We start from the raw sequence: 24,266 nt of genomic DNA on the forward strand, positions 1-24,266 counted from the left end.
GTGCTGAGTTAATGGTTGGACTTGAGCTCAGAGGGCTTTTCCAAACTTTTAAATTCTAGATGAGGTCCCCCACCAGACAGACACATGCACAAAATCCCTTTGCTCAGCACCAAGTGATTAATGGCATTCTGGGTTGTAGCATGATGTCATGAATAATTAGGGCTTCATGGAAACCACAACTTGATCTCAGATTTTCCTGGGCTTAGAGACCACTCAGGAAGAAAAACCTCTAAACTTAAGCATTTCTGTCAGGCATAATGAAAGAGAACAGCTCCTTTTGGCTTCCCCATCATGTAATAAAGAGATTTTCCCCTGCTGTTAAAAAGAGTGGGTTTAACTGACTCTTCGTGGAGAATATCATGTCATACACATAACTGGCAATAATAGCAGATTAGGGAAAGGAATAACTTAGGGAAGAGTGCCTAACAGTCAGATCTAGCAGGCACAGAACATCATCCTAAGGAAAGGGATGGAAGAAGCCTTGCTCATATCTTTCCAGCCTTTGCAGAGGAAAGCTGGGGATGATCAAAGCCAGCCAGCATTCTGTTTTCAATATTATGCAATCTTCATTGAAATAATGATTGCAATTAATGCTATCAATGACTGCCAACAAAAAAAAGAAAAACAAACAAAACAAACAAACAAAAACACAACAAAAAACCCCCACAAAAACCACCACATCATTAATTTAGCAGGGTTGTTTCTTTTGCAGGTATTGACCTTTTTTTTATTTCCAGACTGAACAAACCTTTTCTATCACTCCAGAAGTTTGGGATGATTTGAAATAGTTACTAGAAAAACAGGATTATAATCAGCCAGGGGGGTACTGTGGTTCTAGATTCATCCTTCTTTCATGCCAATTTTTCTTCAATATTTGATAAGCAAGATGTGTTGACTGTTCATATGTGAATGAGAGATTGCTTCTGAAATCCTACATATTCATGTGCAGAGAGGTTTAACAGTATTTCCCTATTTCCTCATTAGTATAAATATGCATTTTGTTACAAATGACTCAGCTCCCTTCTGTTAAATCAGTGACTTCCAGTTTAGCTCAGTCTTTCCTGAAGCAAATCTTTGTTCTGTTGCCAGCACGGCTCAAAAATTTTGTAACTCTCAGATTGGATCAATTTTACTTAATCAGTGATAGACATTTTTACTATAGATAGTATAATCAATAAAGTACTTTTATTGTGAAAATAGTGACGAATTTCATTTTATGTGGCAAAGAACTTAGACTCATAGAATCCTAGAATGGTTTGGATTGCCAGGGACCTTAGAGCTCATCTCATTCCATCCCCTGCCACAGGCAGGGACACCTTCCACTATCCCAGGTTGCTCCAAGCCCCGTCCAACCTGGCCTTGGACACTTCCAGGGATCCAGGGGCAGCCACAGCTTCTCTGGGCAACCTGTGCCAGGGCCTGCCCACCCTCACAGGGAGCAATTTATTCCTAACATATAATCTAAACCTATCCTCTTTCAGCATAAAGCCATCCCCCCTTGTCTTAATTTCTGCTGGCTTTGAGCACTCTGTGAAAAAGTGCACAAGAAGGCACAGGAAGAGCTTCTGGATAAGAAAATACTGAGTAATAACCAAAGAGTGTCTGTTGCAACTATAAGAGGTAAGTGTGGTCAAATTGCAGCTTTTAAACCAAATAACTGTCACACAGAACTCAGAGCCCAACATGGAAATTCCTAGGAACAAGCATTCTGAAACAATTCGACCTTAGCTCCACTAGATCCAAAGGCAAAACTCCCACGTACATGAGCAGATGTGTGGTTTCATAGGGTTGGAGGAGACAATCTGGGAAAGCTTAAGCAAATGCAGTGACATTAAATACTACTGTATGTTTTGTAGTAATAATACATGCCCATAATACAGGATTACTGGTGTTTGTGTAAGGCTTTCAAAGCCTTGGAGGGCATCTGCAATGAGAAGTCAAGACAGAAACCGGCCAGGTTTTCCATCAGAACAAACAACAGAATCTCAAAGGAAATAAAAACACTTTTCTCTTACCTTTTGAGTACTCTCAGCTGTCTGGTTCAGAGCCCTTCTGATGCAGCCACCACTTGAAAGGTAAGCTGAAAAATCACTGTCCTCTTGTCTTCCCACTCCAGCTGTGTGAATTTAAGTCCCCAGGGACCAGATGAAAGAACCAATAGAGGCCTCAGGGTGTTTCCCTCCTACAAACCACCTAAGGAGCACGCTGGGTTGGGGAGCAATTCCCCATCTCGGTGTCAGTCTTGCACACCAACTGGAAGAGCCATTTCCTATTTGTTTTATGCTCTGCTACTGGTCAAAAGCCAGAAAGCCTCTCCAGCCTGGTAAATCTGGCTGAAAACGTCCCAGAAATGTTACTGAGACTCTCATACTGACAAGCACATTTGTAGTATGAGGAGAAATTCAGGTGGAGTAAAATCAGAAACACTTTTTAAACTCAACACTGTACTTATCCAGCACAACACTTAAAAAACGTCCCCACAGAACTTAAAAGAAAGCAAATGACATGTTGTAGGCAGCATTAAGGTACCCACATGATTATTTTAACCACATACATTACTGAGCCCAGTTTTTTAGCTAACAAACTCCCAGTGAGTTCCTTTGCTTTACTACAACCAGAAGCTGTGCTAAGGGAGCTGAAGGCAGCAGCCCAAGGGATATCAACGTGCACCACTAGCCAATCTCAGCTGGGGAAGTGCCAATCACACAGGTGATGCTGGTGAGCAAGGCAGAGATTCAGCCCTGGCTGAAGAAATAGTTCTCCTTCCCACACTCACCGGTTCCTCCCACATCTGGACCATCTGACAAACACAAAATGGGAAGTGAACTGAAATACTGTAAAAAAGAATGAATGCTGTGACATCCCAATACCCTCTGATCACACTCCCTGCTTTATTTGTTGGGATGATACTCCCCTGATCACTTTTACCAGCTGCAAAGCTGGTACCAGACTTGCTATTACATCAGGGACTAAAGCTTGAAATTCTCTCCCTGCAAACACCAGAAAGCTGTTTCCAAGCCAGCCATACATCAACACACCCTAGAAGCAGGAACCAGGGTCACAAACAGCCCGAGGTCTGAACTGGATGCTCACAGAGGGTTGCAGCCCACAGGCCGAGCCCTTTCTCCTGCTGCAGTTTGCCCTCCATAGACAGACCCTCACTAATTTAAGAGCAGCCTTTCCATTGCTCAGGGTATGAAGGCAGCACAGGGAGATGGGAAATGAGGCCAGTGAACAGCATCTCACCTCTCCGTGGCTCATGAGACCCAAGTAAAGCAATGAGAGTTGCTTTATGAGAGAGTAAATAGCTATTCCTTTGCCAGCTTAGTGCTCTGTGAACAGGTATTAGTGGCTTCAGCTGGGCACCTCTGCAGGACAAACACCTTCAGGGTAGTTAACGTCTGGGTTGGCAGAAACTGAACAGGCTGTGGAGAATTAGCCACTTGATGAGCACTAAAAATGACCTCTTTCCACTGATCACCATCAGCCCAGGTGGATAAGTTCCTTGGAAAGCTGCTGATGTGGATAATAGAATTTGAATCAGCCCACCAACCTGGCCACTTCGTCCAGATTATTACATACTTGTGGACGAGTGTAATATGGCAGGCATGTAAATAAAACACCTGGCACGCAGACAACAAGCAGCTTGACAAACTGAGAGAGAATCTAGCTCCTTGAATGACTTTTTGGATAGAGCTAACAAGCTGGTACAAATGGAAAATTTAATCAAAACTACTAATTCAACATCAAAGCCTTAATGTGTGTTCTCCCTGAAATCAGTACAGAGACTTATTTAAAATGCAGTCAGTGAACAGGACAGTTTCTCTCACCGAAAAAAGAACAACAGGAGCAGAATTTCCCATATGTCTTTCACTGTTCGGGGTTATGATTATTCGGTGTTGTCTGTAAAGTGCTATAACTTACCCAAAAGTTTGGGTATTAGGAAAGGGTTCTTCCCCCAGAGGGTGTTTGGGCACTGAACAGCCTCCCCAGGGAAGTGGTCACGGCATCAAGTCTGACCCAGCTTATGAAGTGTTTGGACAAGGCTCTCAAGGACAGGGTGCGAGTGTTGGGATACCCTGTTCAGGATCTCAATGATCCTTGTGGGACCCTTCCAACTCGGGGTATTCTGTGATTCTGTGATTCAAAATTCATTAGTTAAAAAACAAAAACAAACAAAACCACACACACACACACACACACAAAACCAACAACAACAAAAACCCACAAAAAACCCCCCACAAAACCCCACAAAAACAACAACAAAACAAAAACAAAACCAAAAACATACAAAAAACCCCAAACAACCAAAACCCGCAATCGACAGACATTTAGGAATATTTCTAGGCAATAAGCAAGCAAAAAAACCTCTCAAGAAACAAAACTAACCCAGCCTTTAAAAAAGCTGTTGGCAGATAACCCGTCCCACAGCACGGACAGGCGGGCAGGACACACGTCCTGTTCCGGACAGGGACCCCAGAACGGCAGGGCGATGCCTCTAAATCACATTTTCCTGCTGGGACAACTTTCCCTGTCACTTTCCTCACAACCCGGGATCCTTTTGCTCCACCCGCGGCCAGACCCTGACATTTCTGTGGCAGACCCAGCTGCCTTTAATGACGGGTGGTGCCATCGAGCCCTGACACCAGCCCTAGGGCACAGAGCACAGCCCTCAGGCGCGGTCGGGGCTCTCGTTCCGTTCCCATCCGCAGGAGCAGCGCAGGAGCGCCGGGCATGGAGCGGGAGGGAATTGGAAACGCTGGGCATGGAGCGGGAGGGAAGTGGAAACGCCGGGCATGGAGGGAGGGAGGAGGGAACGCCCTGAGGGGCCGCCCCCGCCATGCCCGCGCGCAGGCGCGGCGCGGGGACAAAATGGCGGCGGCCGCGCTGGGCTGGGCGCTGAGGGCGGCTCGGCAGGTCAGACCGGCTCCATCCATCCGTCCTTCTGTCCCTCCTTCCCCGCTCCCCCTCGGCGCCCTGTGCGCCCGGCGCCGGGCAGGGGGCTGCGGGGAGTGTTAGATGGCTGCGGGCTCGGCCCCGGCCCCGCGGTGGCCCGGACTGCGCGGGTCGGGTGTAACGTGGGTTCGGTGTAAGTTTGGGCTCGCTGTGCCTCCGGTACCGTGAACTCCTCGCTGCCTTCCACAGCCAAGCTGGGTCGCACGTTACGCTTCTTACACCTTACCGCAGTCTGCAGCTTCCTGACGAGGGGCAGCACCAATCTCTGCTCCCTGTGGCCGGTGACAGGACCCGAGGGCACGGCTGGGGCTGTGTCAGGGCAGGCTCAGGTTGGATCTCAGGGAAAGGTTCTTCCCCCAGAGGGTGATGGGCACTGAACAGGCTCCCCAGGGCAGTGGGCACGGCCCCAAGGCTGCCAGAGCTCCAGGAGGGTTTTGACAGGGGGGATTGTTGGGGTGTCTGTGCAGGGCTGAGGGTGGGACCCAATGATCCTTGTGGGTCCCTTCCAACTCGGGGCATTCCATGGTTTATTGCAATAACAATTCTTACGTGTGTGGGGCAAACTACCTGCAGCAGGCAGATGTAACAGACTTCCTTTCCTGAACTAGGTTCTCCCCTCGCCCTGCCCGGGGCAGGTGCGGAGCTACTACGTGGACTGGAGGATGCTGCGGGACGTCAAGAGGAGGAGGCTGGCCTACGAGTACGCCGACCAGAGGCTGCGGATCAACGCCATCCGCAAGAACACCATCCTTCCCAAGGAGCTGCAGGTACCAGCAGCCACCCCACGGCTGTGCCCGGCCAGGCCACAAACCCACGCGTGGCTCTCGCTGCTTTGACCTGCTCTGGGTCACTGTGCAGTCACTTTACAGGCCCAGACGGCTGTGCCAGGTCACAAGTGCTTGTGTTTGCCCAGCTCACAAGCACAGAATGTCATATTGCAGTTGCCTCAGCCTTTTGGGGGGTTGTACAACAGCAGTGCATTCACCTGAGTGGAGGACATGTGTGTTGGGGTGTGGGATTTTTTAAAACCAGTGCTTCTCATGGGAGCAGCACGTGTGACACTAAATACAGTGAAATCGCATTTTTCCCCCCTCATGCTGTCACTAACATACATTCACAAACCTATTTTTCCTACTTGTGATGTTATATAGTTGCTTTTATGGCTTCCTAAATAAGCTTTAGATATTATTATTTTTTGCTTATTTAAAGACCTGGAAGCCTGATCCAGCCAAACCCACCAATTTGTTCAATTAGAAATGCTTAATTTTACTTCTTGCCTGAGCTACAAGCATGTGAAAGCTGCATCAGATCTGGCTGTTAGATCTGTTCATAAAAATGCACAGATTCACTGCTCTGCTCTCAGCCTTACTAAGCACTAAAAACATTTGCAAGTATCAGATTATTCCTGCATGTATTTGATCTGGCTGTGCCTAGTTATGGCAAGGTCCTTTTACACTTAAAACATTCTGGGAGATAAAGTGTATGAATCTGCTTTTATATATTGACTTTACCATTCTCTTGGTAAGTCTTGGATGTTCTTACAGGACAAAACCAACACTGGAAAAAAAAAAAAAACACAAAACAAAAGAAAGCCCTGTAACACCTTCCAAAGTACACTGTATGAGACCTCTTTCACTGACATCAAAGCATGTTACCGGGGCAGGTAGTTAATAAAGAACATGTATTTAATTCAGCTCATCTTTAAGGACTTACCCACCCTGCAACGAGGAGAAATAATTTTGAATAACTGTAGTTCCTGGGTTGAGGTTGTTCTGTCTGTAATAAGGGTTAATTTTGCCACACAGAGACAAGCTAATTTGACTATAATTAGTGGCTTGAGATTGTTCTGTCTGTATAATAAGGCTGATTTTGGGGTCTCCATGTGGATCAGTTTACATTCCCTGTTGGGATGCCCAGAACGAAAGGGCTGAGTGATGAAGACAGCAAAGTTCACCTGTGAGGTGGTAGAGAAGCTTGTGGTGGTACCTACACAGGTTAAGTCAGTGCTGTGGCCTTGTGTTTTAGGAAGTGGCCGACAAGGAGATCGCGGCCCTGCCCCGGGACAGCTGCCCCTCGAGGATCCACAACAGGTGTGTCATGACATCCCGGCCCCGGGGCGTGAGGCGGCGCTGGAGGCTCAGCAGAATCGTTTTCCGCCACTTTGCTGACCATGCTCAGGTGTCTGGGGTGCAGAGGGCCATGTGGTGATCACCAGGGGACGTGCATTCAGGAAGAAAACACAAATCGAGCTCACTTGTGCACATGAGCAATTAAAGCAAGACTGTCCTGCAATGTCAAATAAATAAAAGGAGAAGTTGTGCTGATTCATTCACCTCACTGGAGTGCAGTTGGTAGCAGCTGACAAGCAGCACAACTGCACTAAATCAGTCCGTGTGAGAGGCAGTTTGATCCTGAGGAAATTCCCTACCTGATGGTTGCAGAACTAAGCTGAGGTTTGTGGTCTGGGCAGCGTTAGAAATAAAGACATACAGCACAAGGCTCATTTAAGTTTTTTTTTTTTTGCCACCGTACGGTAAGTTCACGGTTATTTGGGTAAAAGCATAAATGAAACTGCACAACAGGGCATAGTGGTATTCTGCCACAAACAAGGGTGAGCACAGACTGGGAATAAAACATGGCCTCAGGTTTAGATACTCTTGCTATGCAATATATATTTATATTGACAACCAGACAAAGGGGCTAAAGGACCTGTTAGAAACTACAACGTGCTACTGTTTCTCTCCTGTCCGTAGTGCAGCACTTGGTCCAGTGCTTCAAGAACAAGGGAGCAAGTAAGTCCTAGTCCAGACCCTAACAAGAGAGTAATGGCTTCCTTAATTCCTAAGGTAACAACAGATTTGTCCTTGGGAGACACGTGAGAAGGAAGCAGGAAGGACACAGCATCGAGCCAGCTGCTAAGCTCATGTTTGCCCTGTACTCTTCTTCCAAGCAATGCAATAAAGGGGCAGTGGCTGCTCTGTCCCCCTCCCCAGCAGTGGGGCTGAGAGATGGCAGTAGAGGCCAACTACCACTAGCAGCAAAGTGACAGCAACCCATAACCCCCAGCTGAGTCACATTTTGGAGTATAAGCTATCTGAATACACTTCTTACTGTTTCCTTAAAACACGTGAGAGGTGATAGGCAAAGTGGAGCTTATCCCTCTTCTCCTCACACACTGCTAGAGCCAGGACAAGCTCCCTATCCAGCATCAACAGCCCACTGCTCTCCTGTGACTGACGCCACCTCAAAGACACCCCAGCGAGCTCAGGGTTGGCACTAAAGAGCTGCCTTCGTTTCCAAAATTCATAAGAGGTTAAACAGCCAGTAATTAATTTCTGAGAGTAACTGCTCAATTTTAACACCACATTGTTTCTGCTTAACTGTCGAAGTGCTCAGGACAGTGGTTCTGCTTGCTTCAGTTCTCCCCTAGTGACATGCTTTACAGTTCAACTCCTTGCCACACCTAATCAAAAAGCCACGCCCTGTGTAGTGAGCATGACATTAACCCCAACAACCACATGGGCACAGCTGCCACTGGCAACAGAGGCCTTGACACATCCTACTTTAGGATTCCTTTACTTCTACATTCTCTTCTCAGTCTCACAGCACTCCCCACTCATCTGAGATGCTTTCTCAAGGAGGGGTAAGGATATATCTATGCTCCACTCCTCAGGAAACCGTGAACCACTTGACTGAAGGAAATGCTTTATAAGCTATTTTATTTAAATATTTTCTCCAACCTGAAATGGAAAATGACTGTCTTTGCTTGGAAGAAGGTCGTGTAAACGATGATCTTTGCAGCACAGCGTGTCTCACATGGAAGATCAGTATTAAGGCGGCCCTCTGAGTGCTTTCAGATATCCATTGGAATGTCCCCTTTGTACTGCTTTTCTCTGCTTTCCACCCAGGCCTTGTTGATGGTGCGCTTCATCTCATCGTCCCCTTCCGCGTACATCTTTTTTAAAATGTTCATGAGCCCCTCGCTGGGATCGGCGGTGTCGTAGGCAGCCTTCCTGCAAGACACAGACAGAGGGGCTCAGGAATACCCAGCAACTCTGGGCAAAACATTAAATGCTAACACTGGTTTGAAACGTCCTGCTAACAGTGAGGATTTCGCTTTGGCAAAGTCCTTAGATCGTGGCAGTCTCGCTCAGGTTCCAAGCAGGGAGAATCCTAAGGAGCACCCTTACACAAGAGCAAGTTGAGTGGTGTACCTAGAGAGGCCTGTGGAGTGGGAGAGCATTTGGATGGGAAGCATTTTGCAGCAAACAGGACCTGGAGGCAGCACCCTACATTAATTTTAAGAAGCAGAAGTGAAATAGAACAGACACAGAAAGTGCCATTATCAGTCCGTGTTACATGACAAGTGAACAAAAACAGAGAAACGACTACATTGAGCTCTTCGAAGTGACCACATTCACAACCCAAAAGGCTTTTTTCTGCTTCCCATTTTTCAGCTGACCTCTAGAGGTTAACTGGCTCCCTTTTTAACACCTTGCATTTCAAAGCAGAACTGCCTGTATGCCATTTTCCAAAACCCTCTAGGCAGCTCCTTGTGCAGTCTAGCTGCGAAACACGGCAGGGCAGAACAGATCAGCAGAGGGAGCAAGTTCCCCATGCTCAGGGCTAAGCACCAGCAGCTGGGAGGTGTGTTTGTATATAAAATCATTATATGATACACATTTTTATATATATATATAAGTTGTTTGCCCCCAGGTGTTTCTTGCTGTCACATGCCTATATATGTCTAAGCTGCCTGCTGCTCCAAAGCACTTGGAGTGATACAAGTTGGCTCAAGACTTTGGATCATCATCTGAGTAAACAAAGGCCTCTTTGGCCAAGAGCAGGTTGGGGTTTTTGTGCAGGCACTTCACTCAGAGATCACAATAATTATTTTGACCAGCAGAGCTGCAGGGAATATATCCATGTGTTTCTGTACAATATACCCTTCACCTAAAGATGTCACCTCACTAGGGCAGCTTCTGCAATGAATGCAGCCATCGAAGTGAAAATGAATCCTTAACTGGTTGATTCCCTTTAGCAATCTCACTGCAGGTTGTTATCTCTTGTATTTCCCATGATGCAGCCTCCATCATGAGCAATAGAACAGTAGAAGAGTGCCAAACAGCTACTGAAAATGTACCTCCTCCACTACCAGTACTACAAGCACCCAAAAAAATCCCAATGTAATGGACCTCAAACGCCTTAGGGGCCTGTCCCCCAGCCCAGTGATTCAGAGTCTGGCTGCAGTTAGAACAGCACAGACCTCTCCCAGCAGTCCTAAGGGAACGTGGAGAACAAGAAATGGAAAACAAGATGGAGGGTTGAAAGGACACTTACTCTTTCTCTTTGCTTTCTTTTTCCACTTGAGTGAGACAATCCCATTTTTCCTCCCGCTTCTTCTTACACATCACAAGGACCGTGTCTGTCTTTATCTGTATGGTGAACAGCAAGGCAGGAGTTTAGACTGCTTCATGAAGGCATCCTGCTCACAATGAATAAGATCAGCTTATAACATAACCCTCTTCCACACTCACAAATTCCTGAAATGTTTCTCTCAGTTATTCATTATTATGTAGCATACAAAAGTTATAGCACGTGCTCAGCTTTAGGGCACGAAGTATTAACCTCACTGTGGACAATTTAAATGGTGTAATGATTAGAATTCTAGCACAGAACTACAGCACCAATACAGAAGAACATTAAGTGCTGCATAAACACCGTTCAGTGATTCTCAGGATGCTCAGGTACCCAGGGCTGCCTGGCAGAGGGTCTAGGCTTCCTACTGGACTTCTCCAAGCACACCAAGTTCAGGGAGAGGCTCTTCCAATTTCCCTCTCCAAGGATAAGAAACTAATTTTAGCGATTGCCTAATCTTGCAACATATTTGCAAGTTACAAACAAAGCCTGTTTAATTGCAACCCTGACCTAAATTTCGCAAAGAACTCCCACTTGCCTCAGCAGACAAGAGTCTGCTGCTGCTTAGCAAGTACGTGACCACTGCTCACTTTCAGCCCATATTAGAAATCACCAGAGCATCACCTTCATTTATTTCAGCTGTTTCAATTTCACCCTGTCCTAGTTTTAGGGCAATTTCAAATCGAACCATCATTTCTTCCCATCTGGTGTCACCACGTGCAGCTCAGAACACACGCGAGGTGTGCGACACCTCCCTGAGCCTGGAACGGTGCTACAAGTAGCAGAGCGTGGATGTCATCAGTTGCAGTCAGCAGCAGTAAAATGGCACTACTGTTCTGGTTCCCCTGGAAAATTATCCCCAGCAGGGGTTAAACCACACCACCAGTGTTCAATTCTGGAGCAATCTACCCTTACCAAGGCAGAGCAGATCTCAGACCCTGCTTTGGGAATTAAGCCTCTTTAAGCTTCCCAAGATTTTGGTCTGCAGACAAATCTCTTGGACCTTAAAACTGCAGAGAATTTCTCAGAGGTATTTAAAAGCAAAAAGATGTAAATGAATGCTTGGTGGAATTTTCTGCTTAATTATTTCTGAAATCCTGTTGGAGAGCTATTTTAAAAAAAAAAAAAAAAAAAAAAAAAAAGCATAGAATATCCAGACATGATCTTTTGAAATAGGATTCCAGAGACTAATTCCACAGTTATGACAATCATAGATTAGTAAGAATTACATTCACAGTGCAGAGACTTTAGAGTAGAAGGGAGAGACTGAAGGTTAGGACCAAGTCTCCTGAAGTAGAGCCAGGCAATGAACATGATACTTTGTGAGGGACCTAAATTATCTCTTAACAGACAAGGTGTCTCTAACAGACCTTTTTAGAGCTGCCTTCCACAGAGATGGGCTTCAGGAGGTTGTTGAAGGTCATGGTGTAGTTCTTCCCATTCAGATTCTTCACCAGCAGATCAAATGACCTGGAACCAGAAAGTGGAGGGAGGAAAGGCACAAATATTCCAGTTATTGCAATGTCTGAAAACCCTTTAGCAGACCTTTTTCTTAGGAAAGCAGGTGTATTTCTTGGGAAAGCGGGTCAACAGGCTTGGATTAGTTTATTCCCAGGGCTCTCCAATGTTCAGCTGAATTTCAACACTAAGAAATTAAAAGGACCAATCCTGACTTCACAACAAATCGAGATCTTCAGGGTCCTTTCTACCTCACTGATCTCCTACAAACTTGGAAAGGCAGGTTTCTTTAATGCACATTTAAGTTCTATCAGGGCTGACACCAGCTGTCCCGTCAAGCGTGGTGAGGTGCAACAAGGACTAGCAAAATGAAAGGAGAGCTGTACTTAAGAGTATGTCCTGAGTGCTAAAAGCTAATACAGCTCAAGTTTTAAAAAAGAAAAAGGGAGTAAGGGTTGATCCAACACTCCTGCATTTCAAACAGTGTTCCTGTTGTGGTACAATCAGATGAACTCACCTCTCTGTGAAATTCACCTGCACATTCTCAGCTGGAAGCTTCTGGACACCATTTAAAGAGATGTAAATCTTCACAAACTTATCTGACTGATCCCAACCTGCAAGTGAAAAAAACAGAGATTAACTTCTACTTTTTTTCCATGAATGATTACCATCTCTGCCTTACTGAAACAATCTTCAGAGGGATAAGGGGAAAACATGAGTTATTCAGGAATAACTTGAGAGCAAAAGGAGGCCTTTATATGTAGCCATGATCCCTAATTCCTGCAAATTCTGAGAAAAAAACATGCATCAGCTGAGGTGAAAGGAGAGCAACCCTGTCTGTGCAGGGGGACTTAGAGGCAGCTGTCTGCTCCTGCTGCAGTTTCCTTGACCCACTTTTTCCCCTACTCCCTGGATCTTGAGCAATTCCCTCTCCTCTCACCTACATGGCAAGCAGAGAAGCCAAAGCTCCCTCCTTCACTCCTGCTAAGCACTAGGTAATGGAAAAATAACAGCTGGCACACCAGGGATCCTTAATGCATCCCACCAGCACCATCACACAAACAGGATAAATACACACTGCAGTTGTGATGGCAGGGTTAGCACGCGGTAGCTTTTAAAGTGGGGTCTCCAGGATGAAATAAACACTTAAGAAGGTTTTGCTATAATGGTAAGTGGCGACTCTAACTCACAGTAACGCCACCCTGCCTTCTCTTTAGAGAAATGCTAGAAAAAGAATCCTACCATAATTGTTTATTTTCACCGTGTACCCTCCCAGCGACGACTTTTCCTCCTCTGCCACATCTTTTGGCTTGGGCGGAGGCTGATTCTTGATTTCCATCTCCAGCTTGTGTTTCTCTGCCAGCAGGACATCGCGCACCCGCTTCCTCGTGGCCTTCGCGAGCAGTTCTTTAACCTCCTCCAAATCTTTCTGCAGCTGGTTCGAAACCAAAAGGTCACATATATATTAGACACGGTTCTTCGTGCCCAGGGCTCACAGCTGAGCTCTCTGCGACAGTTTCCCGTTTCCCAGAAAGCTTCAGGTTTGTTAGGTCATGAGTTTCATTTCCCAATACACCCCGTTAAACAGAGCCATCCCTTCCTCACCTCCTGTGAGATATACAGATAGATATAGATATACATATATCTCCTGTGGATATATAACCATATAGAACCATATAAAGAGAACCATTACATCTGACAGAATGGGTCAGGTCGGAAGGAAACACAATCTTGTCCAACCTCCCTGCTCATGCAGGGCCATCTTACAGCACACGGCTGTTAAGGCTGGGAATAAAACCCTCCAAGACCATCAACTCCAACAAGTTTTAAGCTCTCAGTGTCTAACCCTTCATCATTTAAGGAACACCCCGAACCGACAGGAGCGGGGCAGCTGGCACGGCTCCCCCGGCACGCCCCGCCGCACGGGGGGACCCCCGCAGCCCTCGGAGAGCGCGGGGCCGCCGCTCCCACCCCGCTCCGGGCCGGGCACGGACCGCAGCGCCTGGAGCAGCGGGGCCGGACCCGCCGGGACCCGCCGGGACCCGCCTCACCTCCTCCCGCGCCGCGGCCATGGCGGCTCCCGCTGCAACCTCTGGAACCTTCCGGCCGCGGGAAGTGACGGGACACGGCCCGCTCCGCCCTTTGGGAGGAGGGACATGGAGCCTGCCCGCCCCCGGGCTCTGAGGGGTAGGAGGGACATGGGGCGGGACATGGAACCTGCCCGCCCCCGGGCTCTGAGGGGTAGGAGGGATATAGGGCGGGACATGGAGCCTGCCCGCCCCCAGGCGCTGAGGGGCGGGCGGGACCAGGAGCTTTCCCCACCCCGAGGGGCTGAGGGGCGGGCGGGATCAAGAGCTTTTGCCGCCCCCGGGCTCTGAGGAGAGGGTGGGATCACGAGCTTTCCCCGCCCCGAGGCTCTGAGGGACGGGCTGTGCCGCCCTGAATTTGATGTATTTTTAAGGTTCAAGGAAGGAAACCTTCTAGCCTTTGAAGCTGGCAGAACAGCGTGGCGTAGGTTGACCTTGCTGGTATCTATCTCTGGTCATTTCAAACCACAAACGGCAACAAGAGTGACGCTTCTGTGGCGATCTGCGTGAATATCTATGTCTAGTGACCTGGTTACGGGAAGCTTTGCGTCGATTTTCAGACCTTTAGTCGTGGGTTCACGGAGTTTCACTGTGGCTGTCACCTGTCTTGCTCTGGTCACTCGTATCTCACGTGTGGCAGCACACCCTGTTTTTTGATAAAACTCGCGTGTGAGGGGCCGGGGCTGAGGCGGGCGGGGAGCGCGTTCTCTTTGGGTGATCAGACTTCTCCCCCTGGTTTTACGGCAGAAGCCACTTGAACTCATGGCCTAGAACGGTTTTGCAAAACAACGTGTTGTTTTCCTTCTTTGGGTAAAGAACGTCAGGTTGATGCGGTGGAACTGATGAAAAGGGAAGAAATTTGTGTTCCCAGCCTTTAAAGGGAACAAGGCTCACAAACCAAGCACCCTGTTGTGTGTTCGCTCCTCATTTTCATTGAAAAGGTTATTAAGGTTGGAAAAGACCTCCAAGGTAACTCCAACAAGGTTTAAGCCTTCAAGTTATAAGCTTTCATCAATAAAAAAAACAACAATTCAAACCAGCAGAGGTTGGGTGGATGGCACAGCTCCCCGAACACACACTGCCTCAGGGAGATCCCCACAATGAATGCTCAAAGACCTTTCTAGAGCAAAACCAGAGTGGAAGTTTCTGCTGGGAAGTTGTTCCTAACCTGTAATGTCACAATGTGTTCTCGGGGAGTGACTCTGGGAGTAAGAAAAGATTTAGTTATCAAACCACCTGGAAGGAAATGTAGCTTTAATTCACAATATGTGGCCACATATGTGTAAAAATACACCGGTGTAATGCTACCAAAATCCTCTTTAAGCATTTTCCTCACTGAAAGAAAAATATGGTTCTCACCATTCTTACTAAATCAGCGTTGTGAGCAACAACAAAAAAAGTTTCTATATCCCCAGGTTCCCGCTGGGCATTAAAATTTCCCACAAAACCAAAAATAAATAAGGCAGCGCCAATCCTTCTCTCAGTAGCAATGTGGAGGAGGCAGCGTTTGCCTCCAGATGTCCTTTACAAACAGTGGAAGCCAAAGCAGGACACAGCCCTTCAGTGTTTAAAAAGTCAATTTCTGTAAAAAAAGGTGCCAGTTAGAACACCTGTTTCACCAAGCTGGAAAATACCAGCTCATTTGCTGATTTATGGGCTTAGGTTTTTGGGTGGTTTTTCTCCTCTAAAGTGAATATCCAGGATTTAATTAATCTGTGAGGATATTTACTTTACAGAGGTATGGAGAAATTTGATGATGAGTTCACAGAAACCCTGAAGCCAAGGATTGATATTCAAGCCTTGCATTCCCCGCAGCAGTTTTAACAGATGTTGTAGTGAGGTGTTTATTATTACCCTCTGCTGCAGTGCTTCAGGATCTGCAGTTGGGAAAGATCTGCAAAATTAACTTGTGGTTATGTTTAATTTTCATAAGAATGAGCTTAAGCCCCGACCATCTTCAGGAACAGCATTTGGAAACAGGATAGTTGATTTTGTCCAGTAAATACAATATGGTCAACTGGTATTTTCTTCCATGGCACGTTTTCTCAATTGGTTGTTGCAATAAGCAGTTGAATATTCAGGAATTGCTTCCTTATGATCTTTCTGTTGAACTGCCACTGAGACAAGAAAAAACTTTCTGTGGTTTTTGGTTTTTTCCTTATATACTAATCTGTGAGTTTCTCCACTCTCAGTTGTGGTCTTATATTAGGAAGTGCTCCTAATATTACAATTTAAATTGGCAAATTTGTAAATTAATTTCTAGGAGGAAAATGCTTTCATTACTCCATAAATGCATTTGGGCCTGCAATTTGCTTTTTTCCCCTGTGACTTTTTTTTTTAATCCAGTGTTTATTTAGTTAGTTTCCTTAAATCAGGAGCATTTCAGCACCCATGGCACTTCCCTTTGAGTGGCAGCTTCCACGTGGAAAAGTTAGCATTATTGTCATGTAAAAGCAAGCTCCAAAAAGGCCCCATGTGCTCAGAGCTGCAGCAGCTTCTGGATGCTGCATCCTCTCCTGACAAACACTTTGGATAGTGATGTGGAGGTAAATCAATACAAAATGTTACGCCTGGTAAATTTAATCTTCCGCTTTCCTCCCTCTTTGCCTTCTTATCTGCCCCTGAAGTGCTGTGTGCTTTTCCAGTTATCTGGGAACAACAGCTCTTCATCTCAGTAATAGAAAAGAAATCCCAGAGCAGTTGCTCACGTGGAAAAATGGTTTTATAAATCGCTTGGATACTTCTGACCGTGGTAAATTGTGCTCTGTCCTGTTCTTGCTCAGCTGTGCCTCTCTTTGGAGCCCATTTCCAGTGTCTCGCTGTTCCCTTCTGCTCCCTGTGTCTCTTCCTGCAGGCATGCAGCCTCACAGCTCACTTGTACTCCAGGGAAGCAGGAACTGCTTACCAACATCAGCTGTTGGGAAAGTATCCCCAGCCTTTAGGAAAAGCATTCTCTGTGCTGGAGCCTTCAGACCTGCATTTGGAGCAGAGGACTGGGGTGCCCCATGAGCTCTCTGGCACAGCTCCTTGTGAACAGGTTCCCCCTGGGTTGGGTTGGAATTATCCCAGTAGCACACACACACTTTGGACAGCTCATCTGCTGAGTCACTGCTGCAACACAACCAGCTGGTGAGACCTGAGTCACAAAACCTGACTCAGCAACTGCTTATTCCTGCCAACAGATTTGAGCTGTTTCTTAAGCAAATGGCTCAGGAAAATAAGCACCTTATTCCCACACTGTTGTCCATTTCCATTTATTTTACAAGGCATCGTTCACACAATGATAACAAGGTACTGATCCAAACAATTCAGTAACAATTAAAAAAGTAAACATTTGTTGTGACCATGTACATTGAATTGCACTTTTAATAACAAGCATTACACTTATATTTCCATGTTGTACTTTATATAATACATGGATGATTTACCCAAGTACTGGCAGTACTGAATTGTTCTCAGTTAACAGTCTGATCTCTCTGTGATGCTCTTTTTTTCCCTAACTCTTTAGGATTTGTGAACTTGGCACACACAAGGATCACAAAGGCAATTCCAAACCTGGAAAACTTCATTGTAATGGAGTCAGAGCTTTGCAGCTGCTCTGTTTTCCACGGGCTGGAGTGAATCCACCTAAATGGCAGACAGGGAGGGAGCTGCATCATGCTTGGTTAGACCCTTTTCTGTAACCATGTACCGTCTTTTCCCAGTTCAGAGAACCCAGGGAACCTTCCTCCCTGGAAAACAACAATTCCCAAGGCTCCAGAGAGTTCCTGGCACAGCTTTTGAGGGTGGTATCAGCAGCAATGCAAACCCAGGGATTACTGGAAAGAGGGAATCGAGACCTGGAGAAAAATCTGGGAACATGTGCTCTTGTTTGCATTGGTAGTACCATCCATGCATTATATAAAATACAAAAATAGGAGTAACTGTAGGGAAATTAGTACAGCCCAGGATTCTGGTGGTATCAAATCACAAATGGAATTCATGACACCAAATCCTTTCGATGTATTTATCCCCTTGCCGTTCAGTTTCTTATATATTATTCTATATATAAGATATAGTTCTCCAAAGATACATCTATATTCCTTTACAGGTTAAATAAAAGCAAGTCCCACTGAATAAGAAAATAAGAGGAAGTAATGTCCTAATTCTCTACCCATATCTTTTTTTTCTTTTTCAGGTAAAAATAGCACGAAATACATTCAGTAGCAAAGCAGTTGGGATCCAGGAGAAATGGAGAGCCCTGTATTCCTGGAGAATTAACCTGTACGTGTTAAGTCACAATCCTGAAGTAATTTGGGTAGACTTCTGACTTGGGAAAGATAGGATCTTGATCAATGCTGAGCATTATGTATCCAGCTGCAAATTCCCCCCATCTGTGGATTAGCCCAGTTCTAAAGGCTGCTGTGACACACACCTAACCCTAAAACTTGAGAGGTCCCAGTAGGGTATTAGCACAACAGGCAGACAGATAATATGGGTTTTACCCTTTGTGTTGGCATGTCCAGGACAGCCAGCTGTGTGTGCACAGCAGCCCCTTCAGCGGGGTCCCTGCCAGCCACAGCAGCCCCTCAGCCTCGAGGGGAACCTCTCTGCTCTCTCATCACAATCAACCAGTGACACTCACTGCGGTTTTCTCTCCAGCAGCTGCAAGAGCACCAGCACTGTAAGGTAAGAGTGCTTCTGGTTCCAGAGCCAAAGGTGTTTTAGGCTTAGGAGATGATGCAGAAGTTGCCAATTATCCCTGAGTCTAACAGCAAATCAAAATCAGAGGTATAGTTCTCCCACACATACAAGTACCTTCATGGATTTCACTGCAGCTACTTCATTGAAGGAAGGGAACAGCCCTACCTTGATCTTGTGGAAAGCATGGCATGTAGCTTTCAATGTAGCTTTTGATGCTTCAGTGCCACTAAATGCAGATTTTTATTTATTCCTGAACTGCCACAGCCAGTCAGTGAGGGGCACCATGACCCTGAAGTCAATGGGATATTCATGCTTTGTCAAGGGGCTGAATTCTTGCAGTTCTTGGCTCTCCCTCTCCCCCTGTAAATGGCTGTTTTGGTTTCAAGTTGTTTCTAACACAATGGCACAGATGATCATTTATCTTAGAAGAAATTTCAAGGGCCAACCAAGAGAAGTCCTTTAAAATGTCTAACAAGAGAAAAAAACACTGCTTACCTATGTAAGCACTTCTAAGGTAGCTGCAGCAATGGAACTCAGCTGTAGCAAATTAAATCCTAATTAATGGGCAGGACGAGGGTGGGTTTGTCAGCTGGCAGGACTGATTACATGGCTGACTACTTTCCCTGAGACTGGTTTTACTGAACATTAATGCAGGTGGACCTCAGGGATTTTGCAGTTTCTTGGCTTAACTCCACACATCATATTTTCTATTTCTTTTTTCTTTTTAATTCTCTCCAGGTACATTTAGAAATGTAAACTAAGTGAAATAAGTCCTATTACTTTAGAGAGTATTATGTTTGGTTCACAAAGATAATACAAGACTAGTTCACGTAACTAAATCAGCCTTGCTTCATTTAGCCTGTAAAGTGTTACAGTCAAAGGAAAAACAACTCTTTAAAGTGGAAAAAAAAGTACTTTTTTCCTTTTTTTGTCCCCCCAAATCGGGCATCTCAGGAACAGATTAGAGTCCAACAAGGTAGAACAGTTCTAGTAAAAATATTCTTTGGAGGTTTGTTCCTAATCAAAGTACAGGGTTCATTTCAAAACGGTGCATTCTCAATAAAATTAAAAAATAGGATTTCGTTCCACATATATAAAATTCAAATTATTTTTAATAAAGGTTTGCTGTGGACACACAGTTTGATACCGACTCAGGAAAAAAAAGTTAGTCACTCCAGACTTACAAACTCTGTTAGCTGTCCCAGTGCCACACGGAAACAAGAGTTTCAGTGGGACTCTGATGATGTTTCCTGCTGAAAAGCTGAACAAGCAGCCAGCTCTGCCTGACAGATCCATCAGGAACAGGTGTGCAGGCAGCTCTGTCACACACAGAGGTTTTCCTGCAGGAGGTTACATTCCCCTGCAGCACCTACAGTCAGCAGGTGGAATTTTAGCCTGCCTGGTTTAATCCTGCAGTCCTCCTCCTTTCCTTGCTTCTGAACACTCACCAAGACAATGCCATATAAAGCTGTTATTTCCTCACTCCTTGGGCAGTTCTGAGAAGACAAACGTAACTCTTCCAAAACAAACTCTACCCTGGATCTACAGCAGGAAGGTGGAATTCCTTTAGTGCCTTTACGTCATTGCCTTCTGAAACTTCCCTTGGGTGACAAGAGCCCCAGCTTCCAGCCTACAGGAGTTTGAAAGCATCACAACTAGAAGGCAGCAAAGGTGGGTTGGTTCCAGAAAGTCAACTGCCAAAGTCAGAGGGCTGCCACACTGAGAAAAGCTCACTCCATGAACGTGGGGAGCTTATTTACCAGCTCCTTTCTGATAAACTGGACAAGCCCCACTCCCATGATCTGCCTCAATTGGACCCATTGAGATGATTTAAACTCAGTCACTTGGCAAAAGACAAACTGGAGGGGGAAAGGGGGAAACCCACCCACATACTTTTCCTTGCTGTTTTTAATCCTCTCCAGTAAGTGCTGTAGCAAGGACAAGGGACAGGACTGTACAAGGGGGAGCTGCAGGGGTGAGATCTTTGAGCAGCTGTGAGCTGTTAACTCACCTGCTCAGGGAATCACAGTATTACACGTTTTTTTCTGTTACTGCATTTTTCCAATCAAGGTTTTCAATCCACTTCTAGGTATGATTAAAGATAAATGAAATGAGAAATTCAGACACTTGTCAAACCACCAGTGTCACTCGAGGGCACGGTACTCTCAAATGTACCAGTCAGATGTTCAGCAGGTATCCTTAAATGTCACTTCAGATTTATTACAAATTCAGATTCACAGCTGTGGATGTGTGAAGCAGAACTGGTAAGGGAATGACTAACGCTGGGTTTAGTCAGACAAGAGAATGGAAACATTTATGCAAATATTATGAGCAAGAAAGTGATGAGGGAAAAAGACCTTTGCTAACATTTGCAAAAGAAATTCCTTCTATTCCCCCCCCCTTTTTTTCCACACTGCCTTAATATTTACAGATAATCCCTGTTCTTGCAGGTACATTTTAAAATACTAAATTTTTTTAACCCCTTATTCTTAGAAGAGAGAATGGTGTCAGGATGCTGATTATATTTTGATCTCTACTTCAAACAGCTGACTGCCTTTCAGAATCTTTACTTTGGCACTGGTAACATTAAATCTGTACTACCCTGTTGAAAATAATTCACAATTATGCTTGACAACAAAGCACAAGACGGGTATCATTGAATTTTATTGTACAAAACTGACAAGGTATGGCATTCCTTAGAATTAAAAAAAAAAAAACAGAACAAAACAGAACTAATGTCCCTGGAACAACTTTGCAAGTGGAACAATTAATACACAACCTTTAGTCCAGCAATGACATTTACCTGCAAGACCATCTTTAGACATGACAGGTATAATTAAAAAAATATTCCATCGGTTCAAGCAATAGTTTAATTTTCCATGAAATAAGTATTTCTATAAACACTTTATGTTCAGTCAAAACAAATGCTCTTGAACTTTCTTACCTTAAGAGATACAAAACAACCAGACAGGTTTGGGAATCACCAGAGAAGTCTACCCCCACAGGAAAGGCTAGGGTTTGTATTCCACTTGAAAATGCTTGTTTTTATAAAAATAAGTAATACCAACGTAGCATTTCCTAACCAAACACTTCTAGCAAACAGCTCTTGCTTCTGTGATGTTTTATTCATCAGTGCAGCACAAGCCTTTTGGGTATTTTTTTTGATACCTCATTTCTATGTCAAATTTGGAATTTGAATGTAGACCCAGGGAAAGGTTTTCATTAGTTTTATTCATAAAACCCACCCTTTATTGCACAGGATTTACAAAAGGTCAAAACTGTGCAGGGTCTTCACTCTGCCTCTCAGCCAGAACCATCAAATGGGTGTTGAACAGCTTTCCCTTTATCCCAGTGGAAGGAATTATTCCTCGGAATTCTTAGTATAACACGAAATAAAACAAAGGGAACTAGGTAACTTTCTGTTAAATTCCAGCTGAGCTGTAAACAGCCATCCAACAAGAGCGCTACAAGAACGGCACGACTCGCACTTCTGAAGGAAAACCAATCCGAACGGAGGGATTCCAGGGCAGCTCCTGAGGGCTGTGCCAGGACAGCACAAGCCCATCTCTGCTACGGCCTAAAAGCTTTACAGAAAGTGCTTCTCTGCAGGACAAAGTCGCTGCATAAACGGGGCTGGTCCCAGGGCCACCCGCACACCCCCCAGGACTGAGCACTTCCCAAGGAGAGTCTGCTGCAGTGCCTCACACGGCCCCTTCCCTCTCTTCCTCCAGAAGAAGAAGGAAAAAAAACTTTCTATGCGAGATAAAAACAATTTCGAATTAGTCGTATATTAAAGACCTAGGTTTGAAGTATTTATTTAACATCTAGTCATAGAAAATAAAGTGTAAAAGTATGAAGGTATCAGAACGTGGCTTTCAGCAAGGCAGTTTGGGAAGTAAGAATTCAACATAAACCAGGAATTACTTTCCCCCCCCACCACCCCCTTTGTAAAGGCTCACATCAGAAAATGAATGAAAAACACCGAAGAATTTCACTTCAAGCCTGCGCTCCTGTCTTTTGTCCTTTCCCCGAGAGGAGGGACCGCTGGGAGGCTCCTCCGGGGTGTTTCAGCTGCGTTGTTCTTTGTGCTCTTGTGCCGGGTGTGGCCCGAACTATGTGCTGCCCTCCCGGGGGGGCAGGGGCGGCGGGGGCTGCGCCGGGGCCTGCGTGCCCGTGGCCGTTTTGATCGAGTTCAGGGTTTTGCTAAACCAAGAGTTTTTGGCAGCTTGGATTTCGTTCATAAGGGCTCCTCTCTGGTGCTCCAGCTCCTAAGAAAGCAGAACGGTCAGAATTGATCAAAAAACATAATTAACAACAACAACAACAACAAAAAAGCATCCACACGCTCAGTCCCTGCAGTCCAGCACTTTCCCTGCAACCTCCCAGGCACTGGGGAGAGAAGACAGATTGAAAACTGCAGAAACAGCACAAGATATTTAGATGCACAAATAAAAACCTCTGCTCTTTTTAAGACAGACTTTTTCTCCTGGAAGTTCACAGATACACAGCCATGAACGTACGTCCCCTCTTTGGAACAATTTTTTGCAGGGTTCAGAGTGATTCTGGACTGAGCACAGCGAGGTCAGTGTGAGTGCCCTGCTGAACTCGGATTCCACCTACCTGAATTTTGCACTTGGCTTCCACGAGCTGCAGTTTGGTCTGTGCAAGTTCCAGCTCCATCTCTCTCAGCTGCTTCTTCAGTGCATCCTTCTCATCATCTATTTCAATGCCTTTGTTGTCCGTGCTTACAGGAGGCACCTTCAGAGCCCCCTCCTTGCTGAAAATCTCACTGCAGTGTTTGCAGGCCATCACTTTACCCTGAAATACCCAGAAAGCCCATTCTTAATCCACTTTACAGGAGCTGTTGTGCTTCTTGGAAGAGCCTTTTTTGTGTCAGCCTGCCTCAATCTCAAACTATCCAATACTGCAGTTTTCGTATTTGTCACAAAGAGAATTTGAGAAGTTCACAAACAATTTCCAGGGTATGTTAACCACTATAAAAATTTCCTAAAATCTACCTACCAGACTCTGTCTAAGCACAGTGACTTTGCTCCTACGTTAGAATTCCTCTTGCTACAAAAGCTTTGTAACATTTTACAGTGTTTTGTCAGCACAAAAAGGAGAGTAAATTAAACTCTGGGCAGATTAAAAAGCTGGCCTGGCTCACACAAACTAAAACAGGATATTGAGCTATTTCAGCAGGTTATAGGAACATCGACCCTAGAATTATTTTATTTATGATCTTAGCAATAACATAAAAAAGTCACTAAAAAGCAACAAATCCAGTTCAGGTTCAGTATTAAAGAAAGATCGAGAACTTAACAGCAGAGGGAAAACAACTCTGCCTGCTCACCAGTGACAGAGCAGACAGATGGAACTGTTACCTGCTCAGGAAATGTTCACCTCTTACACAGATGTTCCTGGTGAGGGGTTTAGAGAAGGGAGAGGAACCCTATGGAAATTCTGGGGATGGCCCAAGCTGAGCCATCTGATTTAATTACTTAAGCCAATTCTGCTTAAATTACAGAAACTCAAATATAAACCTTGTCCAATCTGGCCAATTCCAACCCTTCCACTATGCACGCTGGAAAACCAACACGTGGTTTTTTTCTAGAGAGTCTTTTTTTCTCCCCCAGTTTATCAAAACATCCAAGTAAATACTCT

General features: G+C 45.4%; 3 protein-coding genes across 9 annotated transcripts in view; 1 reads left to right on the forward strand and 2 right to left on the reverse strand.

The window, feature by feature from the left end:
- Positions 1-4,837: 4,837 nt before the first annotated feature.
- MRPS14 (mitochondrial ribosomal protein S14) lies at positions 4,838-7,845 on the forward strand. Its single transcript, XM_050307356.1, has 3 exons — positions 4,838-4,917; positions 5,565-5,723; positions 6,982-7,845. Exons 1-3 carry the CDS (start codon positions 4,873-4,875, stop codon positions 7,162-7,164), a joined length of 387 nt encoding a protein of 128 aa, XP_050163313.1. The 5' UTR covers positions 4,838-4,872; the 3' UTR covers positions 7,165-7,845.
- An 813-nt stretch (positions 7,846-8,658) lies between these two features.
- On the reverse strand, positions 8,659-14,012 carry CACYBP (calcyclin binding protein). Its single transcript, XM_050307355.1, has 6 exons — positions 13,884-14,012; positions 13,075-13,267; positions 12,350-12,446; positions 11,745-11,844; positions 10,297-10,391; positions 8,659-8,969 (listed from the first exon to the last, which is right to left on the reverse strand). Exons 1-6 carry the CDS (start codon positions 13,902-13,904, stop codon positions 8,810-8,812), a joined length of 666 nt encoding a protein of 221 aa, XP_050163312.1. The 5' UTR covers positions 13,905-14,012; the 3' UTR covers positions 8,659-8,809.
- Positions 14,013-17,157: 3,145 nt separating this feature from the next.
- Positions 17,158-24,266, reverse strand: part of RABGAP1L (RAB GTPase activating protein 1 like) — a 210,549-nt gene continuing 203,440 nt past the window's right edge. For all 7 annotated transcript variants that reach the window (XM_050307379.1, XM_050307380.1, XM_050307378.1 and 4 more), the window contains 2 exons: positions 23,223-23,420; positions 17,158-22,870 (listed from right to left, as the gene is read on the reverse strand). In XM_050307379.1, the coding sequence (XP_050163336.1) occupies positions 22,715-22,870; positions 23,223-23,420 (354 nt within the window). In that variant the 3' untranslated portion in view covers positions 17,158-22,714. The remainder of the gene's footprint in view (positions 22,871-23,222; positions 23,421-24,266) is intronic.

The sequence above is a fragment of the Myiozetetes cayanensis genome, unplaced genomic scaffold (genome assembly GCF_022539395.1).
Source record: "Myiozetetes cayanensis isolate MyiCay16 unplaced genomic scaffold, myiCay2020 scf12, whole genome shotgun sequence".
In the NCBI taxonomy this organism is placed as follows: Eukaryota; Metazoa; Chordata; class Aves; order Passeriformes; family Tyrannidae; genus Myiozetetes; species Myiozetetes cayanensis.